General features: G+C 41.3%; 2 protein-coding genes across 2 annotated transcripts; both read right to left on the bottom strand.

Moving 5' to 3' along the window:
- Nucleotides 1-523: 523 nt before the first annotated feature.
- atp5pd (ATP synthase peripheral stalk subunit d) lies at nt 524-4,793 on the bottom strand. The gene is made up of 6 exons (XM_026360917.1): nt 4,715-4,793; nt 3,994-4,124; nt 3,232-3,328; nt 2,508-2,579; nt 812-874; nt 524-706 (listed from the first exon to the last, which is right to left on the bottom strand). The coding sequence occupies exons 2-6, from the start codon at nt 4,113-4,115 to the stop codon at nt 575-577; spliced, it is 486 nt and encodes a 161-aa protein (XP_026216702.1). The 5' UTR covers nt 4,116-4,124; nt 4,715-4,793; the 3' UTR covers nt 524-574.
- Nucleotides 4,794-7,282: 2,489 nt separating this feature from the next.
- On the bottom strand, nt 7,283-8,669 carry LOC113162310 (homeobox protein MSH-C-like). The gene is made up of 2 exons (XM_026360375.1): nt 8,249-8,669; nt 7,283-7,695 (listed from the first exon to the last, which is right to left on the bottom strand). Exons 1-2 carry the CDS (start codon nt 8,667-8,669, stop codon nt 7,283-7,285), a joined length of 834 nt encoding a protein of 277 aa, XP_026216160.1.
- Between the last annotated feature and the right edge of the window lie 5,073 nt (nt 8,670-13,742).

The raw sequence follows: 13,742 nt of genomic DNA, 5'->3' as shown, positions 1-13,742 counted from the left end.
CAGCACTGGATGAAGTCACTTCCGTTTATCCATAGACGTGCTATCCCTTATCTTCACTCAGTCCTGTATTATGATCCCTAACCTTGCCACAGTCTTACCCAACCATAACCATTACCTATTTCTATTACTTATCTATGCAAGCTGACGTTTACCATGCCAAAACGCTAATTCAATCAGGAAACTTATTTTACATCATTACATGATTTTATTTTATCTAAATTGTTTAATTGAAGTACATTAGTCTCAGTTAACGCTTACCTCCCACTATACAGTGACTACAGATATCAAAGATGACCATATATTAATTAGGACATAATTGTGCAATTATGTAAATATTGTGATGAATAATTATGTAATTATGTAAATACTTTGGTGTTAAAGCAACAGCAACAGCAACATCAACCCCCACCCCCCCCCCCCCCCCCCAGAGTATCACAGACTGCCTTGACACTACTAGGCACATTTCAAAACAACTGAAATACAAATACTGTTTTCAATACAAATAATGAAGTAATCAAATGGATCGCTTTAAAATACATAATCTTTATTTGGAAGTGAGTGGCCAGTAATAAGATTACAGTTCAGAAATGGGCTTGTGGGGCCAGTAGGGGTATTTGACCTTGTCCAGCTTGGTCTCAGGGAAGGCGTTGTTGAGGTCCTCGATGGTCATTTGATCGAAGGGTATCATGTTCTTAAACTTTTCCAGCTGAAAGCCCACACAACAAAAAGAGAAAATAGGCAGGGGTTTACATGCAAATTTCATTTAAGAATGAATGAGGTATTTTAGCAACAAATGCAATTGCAGCCTCACCTCTTGCTCATATTGAGCAACGCGTGCCTTTGATTCTTCAACGTAGGCTAATGCACTTTTGTTCTGTTAGAAAAAAATTTAATTATGTCAGAGAAAAAAAACTAAGTAAAGTCAAAGCATATCAGCAAACCAAGTTGATTTTGGTTGTGGTATCTGCTTCTCTGAGATAATGCACTATATTTTAGTGTTGAGGATATTGTGTTAAACAGTATTCAGACAATTTGTGCACATTAACAATTTCCACAACTTTAACAAGTATTCAGGTGGTTAAACATTTTTCTTTATGGAATTAGTCTTTCTAGTTACACTCTATAACCCATAATGACAAAGTTATACATGCTGTTAGAAAACAAATGTCTGGTACAAACCAACCATGAGCACCTACAGCCTCAGTAATCATGAAATGATAAAGTCTCATACTAGAAGATCTTTTTCTAGAGCCAAACTGAGACTGAGGAATCAAACATTCAATCTAACACAGTGTTAGATATGACACTTGCTACACAGCCTTTAAACGATTCAAAGCCTGAGAGAAATAAAGATCCTCTAGTCTGTCTGGAAGCTGAGTCATGGACAACTGAACTTCCTTCTTGTTAGGTCGAAACCTTTCACTACTCATCCAAGCAGCTTCTTCAGTTTGAGAATAGTAGGTTAGAGACCACTAATTTATCCTCCTGGTTGGTTTCACTTAACACCTGGCATGAGCGGACACGTTAGGTAAAACAATAGGTAAAGAAAGAAGTTAAGTTGCCATGACTCAAAATTCCAGATAACTTCACCTGGATGACTGAGACTCTTCAACAACCTCTGGCCTGATTGCGTGAAATTAAACCTTTTGTGCACTGCTTCAAGTATAACGATGGTGCACATCTGGCTAATACCGTCCATATGACAAAGCATGGTAGCAGGAGCATCAGCAGGTACATAGACTGATCATAATTGAGAATGTCTCTATTCTGGGGGTGGAGCTGGACCCTCTACATGTTGTAGCTGAGGGGAGGATGCTGTCCAAACTCCTATCAATCCTGGACAATCCCTCCCACCCACTGCACAGTGTGTTGGCTGGTCAGAGGAGCACGTTCAGCCAAAGACTTAATATTAAATGCTCCACAGGAGGACCTTTTTACCTGTGGCCATCAATCTGTACAATTCCTCCCCCCTCTGTAAGGGGTGGGGGAAGTGACAGTTGTGTCGTATACTTGCTTTCCATCCACATAGGCTATAAATATTGACCCAATTTCATTCATCTATTTTACATATTCGGTACATATATTGAGTTTTTCTGTTCGTGGTTCCCTTTCTGTCTGTGTTGAGAACAACTGTATTGAGGCAAAACAATTTCCCTCTGGGATTAATAAAGTTTTTTGAATCTTGAATTTAGAGAAGAACAAATACAGCCAAATACAGAGAAGTTCTAGAAAAAACTGCTCCAGACCTTTGGCATTTAATTCCAAGTATGAAAGGGTTGTAGAGACTCGATGCTGTGATTGCTGCTAAAGCAGCCTCAGTGCAAAATTAAGTGTAAATTTCTGTTCTCACATGGTCATTATGGGTTACAAAGTATAAACTGATGGAAAATGGCTATTTTTTCCCCATTTATAATTGTGTCTACAACATGAGTGAAAAAAGTGAAGGGACTGGAATATTTTCTGAAGTCACTCCATATGATCACTGACAATGTGATGTCAAAACTTACAGCCTCTGCCTCCTGTGCATTGATGGCACTGGTCTGTGTGTCAACTGGCTCAGGGACCTTCAGGGCTTTGAACTGTACAGAAGAACATTTGAGTTAATACTGTAACACAAACAAATGCTAAAAACTATTTAATGAAATTACAACTCGTCTTTCCCACCAGGTGCAAACGGAGAAATTATACTTGCAGAGGGCAGTTTGTAACGGGGGGAAAAAAAATAAAATAATCACACTGTAGTCTGCTTTCCATTATCATCATCGGGTGAAACTGCAGTTTTCCAGAGTTTAATGTTTTCTGCAAGTCAAGTCTGCTAGTCTGTTGTTGGATCGTGCTTCTTTCCTTCAGGAAACCTGAGATATAAACATCAAGTTCTACTTGTTCTACTGATGCGCTGTAAAACCAAAACAAAAGATGTCCTTGTTGTACTTCGTGTCACTTCATTCCTACTGCATGCTCAACGCAGCGACCACCACCCAACCCTGAGTGGGAACGTATGTCACCACTTTCTCATGCTATGTGCTGCATGTGTGAAGCAAAAGTCAGCGCAATGTACAGACATGATGCTCCAGAGATAGCCCTGAGAGCATATGTGCAAATGGCTTAAGTTAACTCAGGAATATTTTTTCACAGAGAGTTGATGAAATGACAGAAGTGGACTTCTAACCCATGCCTCGCTGAGAACCTGCATAATGCCTGTAACCTTTTGAATAAACTGCTTAAGCTCACCTTCTTCTCAAACTCATCAACCATCCCTGGTTTGGCTACTGTACTCCTGTAGTAGTTCCAGTCAAGGGCTGCAGGAGTCTCTGGCAGGGAGGCTAGTCTGATATAAACAGGGAAGAAGGAATTTTTTTTTAAATATTAAAATGGCGTTAAAGAAAATGCAAAATACAAAAAGCTAACACAAATGAGCAAGTGTGTTCAAGAGCTAATAAAAATGTAAAAGGGTGTACTAGAATACAGACATAATACGGTAAGTGTGTGCAAGACAAAAACTGTAAACAGACAATAGGTCTTCAGAAGACTAAGCCTTCACTCTACGTAATATACTGATAGTGAGAACCTGACAAAATGCATGAAAATGAGCTGCAGCTTTAAATTCTCCTACAGGGGGCTTGCTCTTCTGTAGGTTTGGGTTATTGGGCAACAAAAATGTTCAAATGTATGATTACATACTACCTATAGCATTGATTTGGAAACAAATAAGGTTTCCATGCACAATAAACTGCTAAGTAAGCAGATCTTGATGTGCGGTTTTGTTTCCATCAGCTATTTTTTTGCTGCAGAAAAAAAAAACTTTACAAAACTCATAAGAAACATCAAGCAGATTAATAGTATCAGCAAGAACACACAAATCTCTACAAAGCAGAAGCAACTGACATTTTATTGGCACTACTGAAGGCAGAGAATAAAATCCCCCTTAGAAGGCTGGGTTTGACCTAAGATGATTCATGACTTTCTAACACCTGTAGTGGTAGAGTAACTAACTTAGCAGCGATGGCATCACTGCGGGTCTTCAATGCGTTGAACATGCTCCTCTGATTGGGTGGAACACGCTCAGCAAATGCCAGCCAGTCAATGGCCTTTACAGCTACACGGCGACCTGCCATCTTCACTGTCTGAAAGATAGAAAGAAATAAAGGGAAAATTAGTTTAATGCAGAAAAACCATCAAAACAATGGATGATCGAGTTTTGATGAACTGTACCCATTTGGCGTGTTTCTGTAATTCTACTAACATACCTTTACTCTAAAAATATTTTATTTGGACAAGGCTTAGTGTAACCTTGTTACATCAGCGTTCAGTTACCCCTGAATTCATACTGTTATTTATATTTTCCAGTGGCACAGTAACATTGCTGATAGTTCATTAAAACCGCGCTTTAATGCAACACTGACACTGACTGGTTAAGCATGTTTATAATCACAAACGGAGAATATAAGGTTGTAAACGTGCACGTCTCATTAGAAAAAAAACAATGACACCATGACATTTTGTTTTATTCTCAACCCCTGTTAGCTAACGTTAGCTGTTAGCTTGCTAGCCAAGGTCAGAGACAACTCTATTTAACATCAAAGTTTTCAACAGACACCGAAACAACGACAAGTCTAATTTCCCTCTTGGTGCACAGCAGCATACGTATGAACGACCAAAATATTAGTTACAGGCCATTATTTCATTCAATAAGAGGCCCCGTTAGCGTACTCACCTCACTGAAGCCGAACGTTGTCTGCGACAGGACGGAACAGCGGAAGTGCTTTTCTCTAGCAGCAGCAGCAGCAGCAGTGGCGCCGCCGCCGCCGCCGCCACCGCCCCCTGCTGGACGGGCTGAGTGCGTACAGCGGCTCATGCTGCGTTTGTTCATCCACAGCTCAGACTCCATCTGCAAGCACAAGTTGTTTTTGTTACTATGCTCTGCGTTTTACTTCAAGTCCTCCTTTATGTAACCAGCTGCGTGGAGGAAGAATTGGTTGTTTTGTTAGAGTTTGTATCTTTTAAACAACAACTTGTTCTCTATAAAGCTGCTGTATGAGTAGCTATGACCAGGGTTGTACAATTTCCCATAAAAAAAAAAACATAATGAAAGAAAGTGAGAATATGTGTTTTAATAGTGCCGCAGGACAAATGCACAGAAAGTGGCTTAAGTGACATCATCTGCAACAGGCGTGCTTCACTCTAAGAAGCTACTCTCTAGGCCTGTGTCGTGTCTTTGGGGGTTTAACTTTTTTTTATAAGGTATAATGCATTTATCCTATTGGTGCCGTGGAGACACTGAAGACATTGAAGCCGATGATGGTGTAGTTTCCACCTCAGGCGCTGTGGCAGCAGTGGACACTTGGATATGTGGACAGGATCCATGGGATTGAATCGTCTACACGATTAGTGGGCATCCTACGTTAGTTTTTTTGTAAAGTTTTTTAAAGGCTTTCTTTGATTTAAAAATATAATGAAAATAAAATAAAAGTAAAAAAAAAAAGACTCAAATTTAATTAGAGTCATAATTGTTTAGCCTGTCAGCTGATCGTGTGGAGCGAAAGTGCAATTTACGCCTACAAGTGTAACCAAACCATAAGAAACTATAAAATGCATCACTCGACCGGTCGATTTAAAATTTAATTCGATTGATTCTTGTGTCTCTGAAACTTTTTGACTATTTGGCATCATGCAACAGACGTCGCAGGTAAAAACAAAGAGACGCGCAGTTTCGCCACTGGTGAGTCCCAGCTGCGTTATGGCTGTTTTAAAAAGCTGATTGTTTACTCGTGAAGTCGTTCAACTTTTACAAGACCGTAGTAGTCACTATTTGGATAATACGCATTTGAACCCATTTATCAAACTGCCATGTATAGATATATCAGATTATAATGTAGCCTGTTTTCTTGTACAGTGAACCATAAAACAAAGTTGGATGTGCCAAATGTTAATAATGTCATGAGCAGACCTAAACAGAATAGACCTTAACAGGCCATGTTGTATAGTATGAATCTGCCTGCAACTGTACGTTCAAGTAAATAAAAGCCTACACACTCTATTTTGAATTAAACTGTTTCCATGTGATTAGAAAACAAATCATATAATTTCATTAATTTTCTAATTCTAATTTCTAATTTCTAGGGACTAATATATAGTCTGTATTGAAAACAAATGACAGAACAATTATCTGAAGACCACATCTATCTAACAGAACACAGCCCATATGAATATATAGCTGTTGATGGAGGAGCGCTTCATCCACTGCTCGCTCCACTGCTAAAAGTAGTTATTCCTGTAGGGTACATAATGAAAAATAGTGAAAATGTGTCAAATGAGTGAGTCGCTCTCAGGTCTTGTATAATATTTATTTACTAAAATCAGTTTTTACAAGTAACTGAACATTTCGATAAAGAGATGTATGTACACAGTACAGATACAAAAGATATTCAATAAATACCACTTTTCCTGCTGCTCTCCAGGGTTTTATGAACACTACACATTTTATTTACACTTACAGTAAAAGGTCATCAAACACAATCTAGTATCACTCCCATAAAGGCCACGTTGTGAGAGTAAAAATGATCTAATATACGTGTTTTCTAAAATTATAATTTTGCTCCATGTTTAAAAAAAAAACAAAAAACAATATAGCCTAGAAATTGTGGCATGAACTGCTGTAAGGAAATACAAACATTCAAACAGGCTGAGACTGAAGAAGCTACTCGAGTGAAACGTCTTCGACTCGACTTGCAGAAAACATTCAACTCTGGAAAACTGCAGTTTCACCCGATGATGACAGAAAACGAGGAAGAACAAAAACTTCAAGTGATACTCTGGTCTTAAGGCACTGGCACCGTTTAAGTACTTTTCTGTTTAGAATGAGTTTTTATCCACTCCAGTAGATTATTGCCTTCATGTCTGGTCACACTTTAAATGTCCAGTTTGAACAAAGTACTGCTCGGCACGGTGCGGAGAGCGGAATGAGATGTTTAAGGCATGTCGCTTAAAAACCTGACATTTACATTTGGAGCGCTGCCTGTGTCATCTAGGCCTGTGAATCCGCAGTCCACTGCACTAGACACTGTCATTCACTCGGCCCCATAACACACAGTTAAAGTAAAATGTGTTCCAATGTTAAATATGTTTGTAGTTAGATTGTTTAAACACCAATGTTCACTACAAAAAGGATTTGCCGAGATGTTGGCCTACTGAAATACGCATCGTCCTCATTCATAAGTGTATTGCAAACAAGGTGAGAAGACATCATTTTCTCTGCAGCCGCAAACACAAACGCACAGGAAGACTAAGACAAGTAGTACATCCCATAAGTGACGGGTCCACTGAACAGTCCTGGGACCGGCAGGCTGGGCCTGGGGAAGGCGTTTGACGGGCCCCACGTTGGAGAGCCCATGTGCGCTCCGAGAGGGAACGGCAGCGCGAAGGCAGGTAGGACCGGCTTGGAGGCCAGTTTAAACTTTTCCAACTCGGCCTCCTGCAGTCTCTTGGCTTTGGCCCTCCTGTTCTGAAACCAGATTTTGACCTGAGTCTCCGTCAGGTTGAGAGAGTTGGAGAACTCGGCTCTCTCGGCGATGGAGAGGTACTGCTTTTGGCGAAACTTGCGCTCCAGCGCCAGCAGCTGGGAGGTAGTGAAGGGCGTGCGAGGTTTCCTGTTGTTTTTATGTTTCCTTAAAGTACACTGAGTTGGACTTGAGCTTCCTGTTAGAGAAAGAAATAATAAGAAAAATGGCACCCGTTAGATTAAACTGAACTTAGTCGCATCAGGTGAAGCTCTTAAATGTAAACACATATGTATAAAACACACAAAGGCGCACACACTAATTTTAAAAACGCATCACTGTCAGTCCTGCAAACATTTGATCATGTAAACACAGTACGACCAGATAGTTTATATTTTCTGCATTACCTGTATATGTATATATCTAATTAATATGAAATATTATATTAGATTAATAAGAAATGTAGGCTTAAGATATATTAAATAACAAACTGGCAAAGATTCAGTGCAGCAGCTAGATGTCTGCTGAGTGACACAGCACTATATCATAATACATCAGCAGTTTGTTGGACATAAAAAAAGAACAAAATGCAAGAAACAACTGTCTACGCACAGACCCGGACCTGTAGAACAGCAATACCATCACTGTGAGATCATTTGTTATCTAGCCTGATAACACTTAGGAATAATAAATACATTTCCTTGTTTTTGGGGCTCTTAACCCAGTAACTTAATAACGGGGGATGGACTTACTAGGAGGAGTAGAAAAAGAGGACGACTGGAACCAAGTGCTCTGATCTTTCTCACAAAACTGTGGACTGTCCTCGCTGGAGTTATTGGAAACACCCCGCGAGCTCTCCGCGGAACCCTTCCTCTCTGCGTAAAATGTCCTTGGAGAGAACTGCGCGCCCTGTCCCGCCACAGGCTTGGGAAGGACCAGAGCTAGATCTGAGGGAGAATAAGGAGTCCGACAGGTGGTCTTCTTGGAAATCAACGACTCAACGCTAAACGGGAGGCTGCTCCGCTGCAGTTTGTATCCTTTCGCGGTGGTCATGTCTTTAGGCTGAAGCTCCTCTCCTTCCGTATCCGTCTCCTCTTTTTGATGAAGCAGTTTGGCATCTTGGGACGGTGACCCCTGCACAGGATTCATCATGATGCAAGGGGATGGGGCCATGCACCTCCGAGTGGCCCGTTAACAGGAATAGAGTTGCTGAGGTCTACAGTGTCCAATGTGCGTCTCTGCGCTGTCAGCGATGCCCAGCAGCTTTTACGCGTTGGACGGGGTCGTCTATAAAAGGACAGGGGCTGGTCCCCCTCCCCGCTCCCACCAATCAGCACGTCAAAATGGCCTCATGACGTCTGTGAGCGTGGTTTTGATTGGCCCACTTTCTTCCAAGGGAACATCAAGAGCCCTTTGAAAGGACGGAGAAGTTAATCATACAGACCCCATGCGGTGCGCGGCTATTGATGACTCTCACAGAGTAGCTTAGACCAATTTTAGCGCAATTAACCAGTGGGGAGGACTTTCTTGACCATTTACATCTATTAACCGGGCACTTCATCGGAACTATTTCGTTGAATTACTGTAAAGTTGCGTCACATGTCAATATCAAAGTCACACCGTGATCACAGAGGAAAAAGACAGAGGAAAGAAAATTAACATATTATTAACATACCCAAAGGTAAGTAATATATACTGAAAAAATAGGCTGTGAATATAAAATAAATAAGTAAGCTGCACATGATTCAAAGGATAATCACATAAACATTAAGTAAACGTGCGCAGTCAGGACAGAGGTTGGTTAGGTATGACTTCTGGTCACACGGCATCACAGCAATTTAAGGCCTGTCATGAGCCCTTCTCGCTTCACAATGGGCTCAGTTGAAAAGCAACAGGCGTTTTCTTTCTCCAGGTCATACTATTTAATAAGCCAGACAAGTTGTGTTTCGCAAGGCGCCAGTCTCGGCAGGATCAAAAAGGAAGATACCTCGGGGAGAAAAGGCAACGGTTAACTCCACTTAACCAATTGTCCTCCAAATATTTCATAGTCCACTGCGTGGAGCTGGGAGGAAGCGAGCACCGACAGTTAACTGTTTCACGTCTAGTCTGAAATTGATGACGGTCAATTTCATTCGGTATGGGCATTATTTTAAGAAGATTTAACACCATGATGAACCCAGGACAACAAAAGAAAAATATGCTTTGATAAGTCTAAAGGTCATTTAATCAAGCACATTGTTGTGTGAATTTATGTTTTGGTTGTTTGATGAGTCACTGTGGTGTATGGTAATCACTCTTCAGATAATTTAAAATTACACTTGAGTAAAAACTAGTTTACAGATTAGATTACCAGCAAATGAGTAAGAGGTGTAGCTAATAACTAATTTTAGTATTGTCTATAATAAATGATCACATTTTGATCATATTCTCACAAAACAGATGAAAAACAGGGACTTAAAGGTTCAATATTTAACTCAAGGTTGTAGTGAAGTATCAGTATAAAGTTGCATACGTGCATCCATTCCCTTTCCACCACCACCATCTTCCTAGTTACTGTAATTGTTGGTGTGTGTGTGAATACAATGAGATCCACTAGAAACCAGAGTCAAATTCCTCGTATCCGCAAACATACTTCGCCAATAAATCTGATTCTGACTCTGGTGGTTGTCAATTTGGTGCCTCTAGTTATTCTCCTCCGAGAGGCTGGTTGCAGAGAGAGAGAGATGTAAACTCCTTCAAACGTCATGATGTGAAATCTAAATTCTTTCCTTTCAACATGTCCAAGCTAATTAAAGCTGATCCCATTAAATGTGTCAGCAGCACAGCGTGGCCTCCTGGACATCATCAGTCCAAACTAACACAAGACCCCACTGAGCTCCGCGGTCATCAACACTCTCCAGTATTATTGGTCAATCCCACAAGCTAAACTCTCCACTTTTCCAACCTGTGCTACCACAACACATTATTTATTACCCCCCCACCCCTTCATGCTTAACTGCTTAATTGGATGAAATAATGAATAATTAACCTATTAGACTTGCATTCTTCTTCAGTAACCACGAGTAATTGTGTCGTGTTTTACAGCCCCGCATCACAGCTTTTGACAGTTGGAACACTTAAATTAGCTGCTGTTTTCCAATAACACAACAAAGATTGTGTGATTGACAAAAGTCTTTATTGTGATCGTCGGCCGTCGGCCTCTTTAAGCATGCTCAGGTGTGAGGAACAATTCAACTCTCATCAGGTAAGAACCGCAGCTTTTGCTTGATGATTTAACTTGAGTAAATCCTGATGTTGAGTCCGCTCCTTCATTTCCTATCTGACAAAGGCCTCTGTCTCCTCACACACTGGGGGCCTCTCGTCACCCAGCTGGTTTGGGTTTAATTCCCAGCGACCGTGCACCCCTTCCTTCTCATCTCATCTCCGCAGTGTCGTGCATGCAGGGGATGAGAGTCGGCCCTGCGGAGTGCACAGACTCATACAGAGATTCATCCGATACAGGTACGCCCAGAGATACATCTACACAAAACGTACAGTTACCGCTCCTCCCCTGGTGCTTGGTCGGGTGTATTTAGCTCTGGGGCCCCCTCTCTCCTACCCCAACAGACATTTCAGTAACAGCATGCAGGCGAGTGAACTATGTCAGAAGGTGTTAGTGAGTTTGAAAGCAGATCTGACTTTCAAGGTTGGAGCGAGCGCAATGGGAAGCACTTTCCCCTCAGCTGGCACCAGAAATGAAAACCTTTCCGCAGGCATGTGCGGGGGCCATTTCTAATAGACTCAGTTCATAAAGTGCAAGGGCTAAGTGGCGGCACAATAACCTACATGAAAAAACAATGTTCTATATGTTTAAAGTGATTCTCACATCACACGTGTTTGGTTAGTCTAAAGATGACCCAGTGCACCTCTAAATGAGTCAAAACTAAACTCTTCAGGTACACCGGCTGGTGAGCTCAGGCTCTGTGGGAGTCCGTGTTGAGCTGGTGTCCGTCTTCCATCAACATCGTATGAATTCCCCGCTGTACCGAGGCCCTCTCGCAAACAAACAGATCATTTAGAGGAGTCAACGAGCCGTGGAACCCAATCCCTGTGAGATGTGTCGACAGTGACACAAAGACCTGTAGCTACAGACCTCGATGTGATGGACGTGTTGCTGACATAACTGAGAGCAACTAGATAGAGCCAAGTGTGTACTGTTCTCAGCAACACGTCCCTCTAGCTTTACTGTTAATTTCATTGTCTAAAATCAGCAGCCGGAGGCTCAACACAGCGTTATCTGTCTATGTTATCATGTATTATTTTAATTTTTGTGCCTCTGTGAACATCTCATCTTGTTCGCCTTCCTCACATGAGGCCACCAGCTTGGCACTCTCCATTTAATAGCAATCCAAATAGCAGTTCTTGCGTAAGTCAACGCTTTGGAAAAATCTCTTGACCTTTCATTTGACTTAACAAGTTGATCCAATCCACATCAGACCGGCTCGAATCCTGCACTTAAACGCTGGTTTGACATTTTCTGCCAAAGCCACTTCCTCTTGTGGCAACAGAGTGCCCTGTGTTTGAATGTCGGGTAATGAGGGAAATATTCCTGCCATGCTGAACTGAAGGAAGCAAATTGCCTCCATCATGGCTTCTTTTTTGGACTGTAAAAAAGCAATCAGGGCACGGAGTGTCCTGTGGCGTTGTAGTGTCATAGCTGCTTTTTTTGACTCAACCTGAAACATAACTGGCTATATTTCATTTGACTACAGCAGAAACATTTGCACTTTGAACTCGTTAATATTTGCTCATGTACTGATGGATTCATTTTAGAATAACACGTGCTTAACACAGTTTCCCACTCTCTTCAAAAACAGATGTTTTCGTTGAGAAGGTTCTTCCTGATCCTCGCTGCCAATAGAGATTGTTAAGGAGAAAAACCACAAGAGGTGACAATGCAATTGGCAATTTCGTCTGGCTTGTCGTCGGCCATAGAAATCCACATTCTTGAGGAAAGTCTAGAGACAATGCGAGTGGGCGAGTTAGGTTGAGCACTGGGGACGAGCAACTTTGTGTGGCTACTCTGTGGTCTCATTCACAAACCAAAGAATGTCACCACAATCTTAAATGCTCTTAGCAGCCAAAGCTGTATGCAGTGTATTTGAGAAAAAAAAAAAACAAAACAAGGCAGCAGCATCAATTTACTCTTTTACTGCTGGCTTCAAGTCCCAGCAAGGCCAAAACCAGTAACTGTTGTATAAATTGCAGCAATTTGGTATATATCATATGAAATCTGTTCTTTTACATGACATAAAAATATATTAGCTGGTATTTAAACTATGTGAGAAAAAAGAAAATAGAAAATTCTGTTTCTAGCAATTTTCTCATTTTGTTTCATTTGCCAGTTTACATAAGATGACCGGTCACTCTTTAAGGGTGAATAGTCAAATTACACTGAAGCCAACAAAAAGTCATCCAACTTTATATGTGTAGTGACGTTATATTGAAAACAATAACCATAATCACATAAATTAGGTCAAAAACAGATCCCTCTTAATGTGTAAAAAACATGTGCCACTAGTTTCGGCCCTTGCTTCTTCATCTAACTCATTTAAATCTTTTTGCTTTTCACTCCTAAATGTTTGAGCAGATCAGCACACTGTAGGTCCACACTGGCAGCGCTTGTCTGATAGTAATAATGTTATTGCAGGCACCAAAGGTCAGAACAAATGTGTGTGTTTGAATATCCTGAGATTACAATTTCAAAGTCCTCCCCATGAGAAGTCGAACAATAGAGAGGGTGGGAAGTTTAAAAAAGCGGGGTCTCTTTCAAATAAACAAGCATGGGTTGATGTTGAATAGGACTGCTACCGAGCAGCCGGATTGGTTCTCAGAAGATCGAGGGCAGCGACTGTTCGGGCTCTCCTCCTCCTCCTCCTTCTCCACCAGCCCCCAAACAAACTGGTGTAGTAAACACAAACAACCAGATAGAGCCTCACTACTATAATTTAACACTTTGTTCTATTTCTTCATCCCAGCTTTTATCTCTTCTTTAGTCGCCTTCCTCTCCCAGTGAACAGAGCATGGACGGGAAAGTAGATGGGGGGTAAGAGCTCCCCTTTTTTGTGCTATTGCTTAATGAGCCTGAAAATACAATTGCAGTGTTCTGACTGTGAAGGTAGCCTGCAGGCTAGTGTAAATTAGCAGCACAAGGAAGCCCAGAGGGCTGAGTCTTGCTGAGCGGCAAGAATAGAGAGATGTGGTGAG

Source organism: Anabas testudineus, chromosome 1, assembly GCF_900324465.2.
Source record: "Anabas testudineus chromosome 1, fAnaTes1.2, whole genome shotgun sequence".
NCBI lineage: Eukaryota > Metazoa > Chordata > Actinopteri > Anabantiformes > Anabantidae > Anabas > Anabas testudineus.
Note: the sequence above shows the minus strand (reverse complement) of the source record. Positions and strands in the feature narration are given on the sequence as shown.

Excerpts from the sequence above, each read along its gene's own strand:
- LOC113162310 (XM_026360375.1), bottom strand. The coding sequence starts at position 8,669 with ATGGCCCCATCCCCTTGCATCATGATGAATCCTGTGCAGGGGTCACCG. Across the intron at positions 7,696-8,248 it reads CTCTTTTTCTACTCCTCCTA|GAAGCTCAAGTCCAACTCAG; the intron begins GTAAGTCCATCC and ends TTTCTCTAACAG.
- atp5pd (XM_026360917.1), bottom strand. The coding sequence starts at position 4,115 with ATGGCAGGTCGCCGTGTAGCTGTAAAGGCCATTGACTGGCTGGCATTT. Across the intron at positions 3,329-3,993 it reads AGTGATGCCATCGCTGCTAA|ACTAGCCTCCCTGCCAGAGA; the intron begins GTTAGTTACTCT and ends TGTTTATATCAG. Across the intron at positions 2,580-3,231 it reads TTGATGAGTTTGAGAAGAAG|TTCAAAGCCCTGAAGGTCCC; the intron begins GTGAGCTTAAGC and ends TCTTCTGTACAG.